The following is a 4201-nucleotide window of genomic DNA, read 5'->3' on the forward strand; positions in this document are numbered from 1 at the left end:
TTCGACAAGAGCTTTGTATATCATCTTCGGGTCTTTCATGTTAGAGTGTGCATGACTATCATGGGACGAACATGAAGAACACCAAGATGGACAGTTTGAGATACAGCTTTTGGTAGCATCAGCATTTGTTGACAACGAGCCCGATAAATCCTGAACAAGATCCTCGTGAGATTCATCCACTGGTTTTTCCGCTTCTTGGCTGGTGGAAAATGAAATAATTCCCAAGCCCAAATCGGTAGTCACTGAGGTAACTGAACTTGGAGAGTCGCGATCGCCAATGCTGACGCTTGAAGAAGCAAAATGATGAGATTTGATGCCACCTGGCTCATCGATGAACTTTGGAAGAATTTCAATGGATTCAGGTAAAATACTTGGATTTTTGGTCTTTAACTGCATATCCAATGAATGAAATTCTTTGAATGACGAACTTTGTCTTAAATCAGTGGACAAGCTAGAAATAACATTTTTGTTTCCTTGTTCAGTTGATGATGTTTTGGAGTGGCTGCTACTGAGATTACTTTTTTCGCTCTTTTCTTCAGCAACCTGAAACCCCAGAACACGTGGGAACTGATAGTCTAAATGGGGACTATGGCCTTTGAGGGACGGCTGATTGTAGTGATGTTGCTGGCAAATACTGTCCCATTTCTTCTGGAGGCCTGCAATTTTTGCATTCAGCGATAAGCTATCATCTTCGGCCTGCACTAGAAAAATCGAAAATAAGTTACTATGACCTGTCACGGAACAAAAACACATAGGACATAGTTGAAATATTGATGCAGACTGACATTGGATTCAGCTGCATTTTATGGAGCCAACCAATTGAACAGAACAAAAAAGAATTCGATTTTGTTGTTACGCAGTAACACACCTTTTTGGCAGCAAAATCATTAGATCTGTTCAGCTGCGACCAAGAATGCAAGCTCAACTGATTCTGATTGGTAACCGGTGAACAAACTCCTCCGTTTGAAAGTTCTTTTAGTTCTTGCTTGTACTTCTCATTACATTGGTGGCACCGGGCTATATATTGGCATGCACTGCTCACAGAACTTTTTGTGTCAGATGGCATCGAGAAGAACCCACCGAATGGAACAAAAGACTCCATCAAGCTGAAAGTTCATCATTTCATGCTTCTATGAGATTCATGAAGAGGATCAAAGATCAACATGAACCAAGTCATGTAAAAACCCGAAATACAGAGTCTGCAATTTACCATATTGTAAACTTCTCTGATGGTAGGCACCCATATTTATTATTTATTGTGTTGAGCAGCCAAACATTTTTTTTTACCTTCCTAAACAATTCAATGAGTCCAATACCTGATGAATACGAGCATAACTCTAAAGATTAAAGCAAACTTATATAGAAGGGAAGACAGATGAAATATAACTGATCCATGATGTTTACTATGGCAATTACCAGTCACAATTCATCAGATATACTACGACCGCTGAAAGAAAGAACCACCTTCATGAATGACTGGATCATATAAATGAATGATTTTAACAGTTAAGTCCGAGCATAATAAAGGAGGAAATTGCATGAAAGTAAGCCATTCGACACAGACTTCAGCATTTCTGATAACAAAATGCAGGAAAATTAAAAGAGACATAGATAAGAAGCGTATTATGATGAACACGTTCCAACCATTAAAACCACATCATCTTCAGTTCAACACCCACCCAAACCTCATCAGGAATGGCCAGAGCTTAACAGGGAAAGCTATTCTACTACGATCCCCTTGCCTCAGATTAATCAACAACAGATCTGGCAGTTGAACTCTATTGACATTTAGTCTCCAGTATCACGACACCTAAGACCTAAAAATGCATCCAAGAATCTGTCTCATGGTACAATACATGATTTTCTTGGCCTAATAGTGACTACTGATATTCTTCCCTTGTATTAGAACTAAGAAAACATGTATTGAACATTAAATAAGTACCAGGTCAATTTGAAAACTCTTCTAGTAATCTAACAAAATAGGATACTTGTCCAAAGTACATGGATAGAGGTAATTTAATATATAGTTACAAAAGGGACACACAAACCAAATTTACCTGGACCTGGGATATGAACCTCCCATGGACAATTTAAGGGAAGTAATGGGCAAGATCTCCAGGTCCCATTCTTTCTGAATGGAAGGAAATTTGTTCAAAATCTTTAAGAAAACATCATAGGTAGCCGCTGCCCCGATCAACCATAGTTTTCCACCATGCTCCTCCAGCAACCTAGCCAATTTGCCCACCAAATATTTCAAACCATCAATACCAACACCATCACCTGCCAATGCCTTCAAATCACCTAGATTCACTACCACCCCTGGTCCTTTATCATTTCCCAACATTCTTTCCACTTCCTCAAACCTCAATTTCAGTGACTCCTCATTCACAGACCTCAAAACCTCATCTTCAACACAAACTACAGCCAAACCACTTAACCCCACAGGCAAAATACCTTCAATTTTCCTTTCCAAGATTGCCAAGAAAGTTCTCAAGGCTTCACCAGCAGAGATGCCAAAAAGCAATGGATTTCTTTTCTTGTTCCTTTCCATTATCTCACCAATCCTTCTCGAACTTTCATCCCCAAGAAAACACCTCATAAATGGAAAGCTATAACCTCTACTCCCCAATTCAGTGTTCTTGTCACTGCCGCTCAAATTAGAGAAAAACAAAGGTGAGTTTGGCCGCTTGTAGCCTGAATAGTAAGCAAACAGATGGCGTGCATGAAGAGTATTACCCGGTCTAAATATAGCCATCTTTATATCACAACTCCTGAACCCCGCTTCCCCAAAAACTCTACTCACCAAGGGGTCATCAAGAATCGACAACATCAAACTCTGCAACTCAATTTTCACTATTGGAACAGAGGATCCCGACGAATACTGCTGCTGTTGCTGATAAAAGCCGAAACTTTCCGGCTGCCTTCTTTGGTTAGCTTGAGATCTTTTTATAGCTGCCATTAGAGAATTCGAAACCGGAGGCTCGTCAACTCTGGTCGCTTGTGAGCAGGGCAAACGGTCCAAAGACACACTCAAAGTAAGATCAAGAACTTTGAACTGAACCCGAGTGGAATACGCATTGTTACGCGTACGTTTGCATGCTTCACGTAGAGAAGAGTTGGGGAGGGAGAGAAGCGAGGAGACCATGTGGAGCGACGTCGTCTGCGAGTGCCCACGGCGACGGGCGACAGCCACAGCCTCGTCGAGAGCGACCGCCGCATCATTAGTTAGGAATTGCCTAGCGGCGGCAACCGGCGTCGGCATAGCCGGAGCTAGGGAATTGCGTGGGAGGCAAAGATTGTTTGATAGTTCGCCAATCGGCAGGCAGTGGGAGAGGAAAGTTAAGTATAGATGTATATGCATATGGTGTTGCTATCAAGAAATTGATAGCTTACAGTGACCATATTCCCTCTTACACTTTATGTTGTTCGTAGAGGCATGCGAAGCTGAGAAGAGGTGGTTCGGGATTTTCATTTATTTATTACAGACGGGGGATGGTAGCCGGTCCTGTGGATCGAGTTTTCGCGGACTTTTTATTTTAATTAATTACATGATAAGTCGTAATATACTTATTTGATATATATATATATATATATAATTCAAGAAAAAAATTAATCAATTACATAATAAGTAGATTATATTTTATTTTTTTAATTAAAAAATGTTTTACGTGTATATTACACTTGTAATATAATTATTATATATTTTATTTTTAAAATTTTAAAATTAGTATAATAATTATTATATATTTTATTTTTAAAATTTTAAAATTAAGTTATTTATTTGTGTACGGAATACATAAAACATCAAGTATAGAATATATTTAATTAGATAGTGTTCAAAAAAATGAAAGTAGGAACGGGTTAGGGTAGATTCGATTTTTTTCATATTTTAAATTCTTTTACATTTTCTATTCTATTCAATATATATAAGTCACATAATGGTTGTAGGTTGGATTCTGAGTTTTTCATTGAAACTTTTGTTGCAATTCTATTCTATTTTACATATAGACGCTATGTATATAAGATTTTTATTTAACATAATTTTTGTATACGTAACGTATATGAAAAATAAAACATAATATATAACATGAATTGTAATAAGAAATCTAATTCCGACCAACCAACAAGTAGAGGAAAAATGAAACACAGAATGCAGATTGTATTAATAATCACAGCACGAGATTTGAAAAATAAAGAGGGA

General features: G+C 38.1%; 1 protein-coding gene across 1 annotated transcript in view; it reads right to left on the reverse strand.

Annotated features, from left to right (window-relative positions):
- The window catches only part of LOC105167205 (protein SMAX1-LIKE 7), a 4867-nt gene extending 1411 nt beyond the window's left edge, over positions 1-3456 (reverse strand). Inside the window, 3 exon segments of the mRNA XM_020695483.1 lie at positions 1-696; positions 869-1106; positions 2058-3456. The exon segment at positions 1-696 is cut by the window's left edge and continues 5 nt beyond it. Of these exon segments, the coding sequence (XP_020551142.1) occupies positions 1-696; positions 869-1106; positions 2058-3262 (2139 nt within the window). The 5' untranslated portion in view covers positions 3263-3456.

This window comes from Sesamum indicum, linkage group LG7 (assembly GCF_000512975.1).
Source record: "Sesamum indicum cultivar Zhongzhi No. 13 linkage group LG7, S_indicum_v1.0, whole genome shotgun sequence".
NCBI classification, from domain to species: Eukaryota; Viridiplantae; Streptophyta; class Magnoliopsida; order Lamiales; family Pedaliaceae; genus Sesamum; species Sesamum indicum.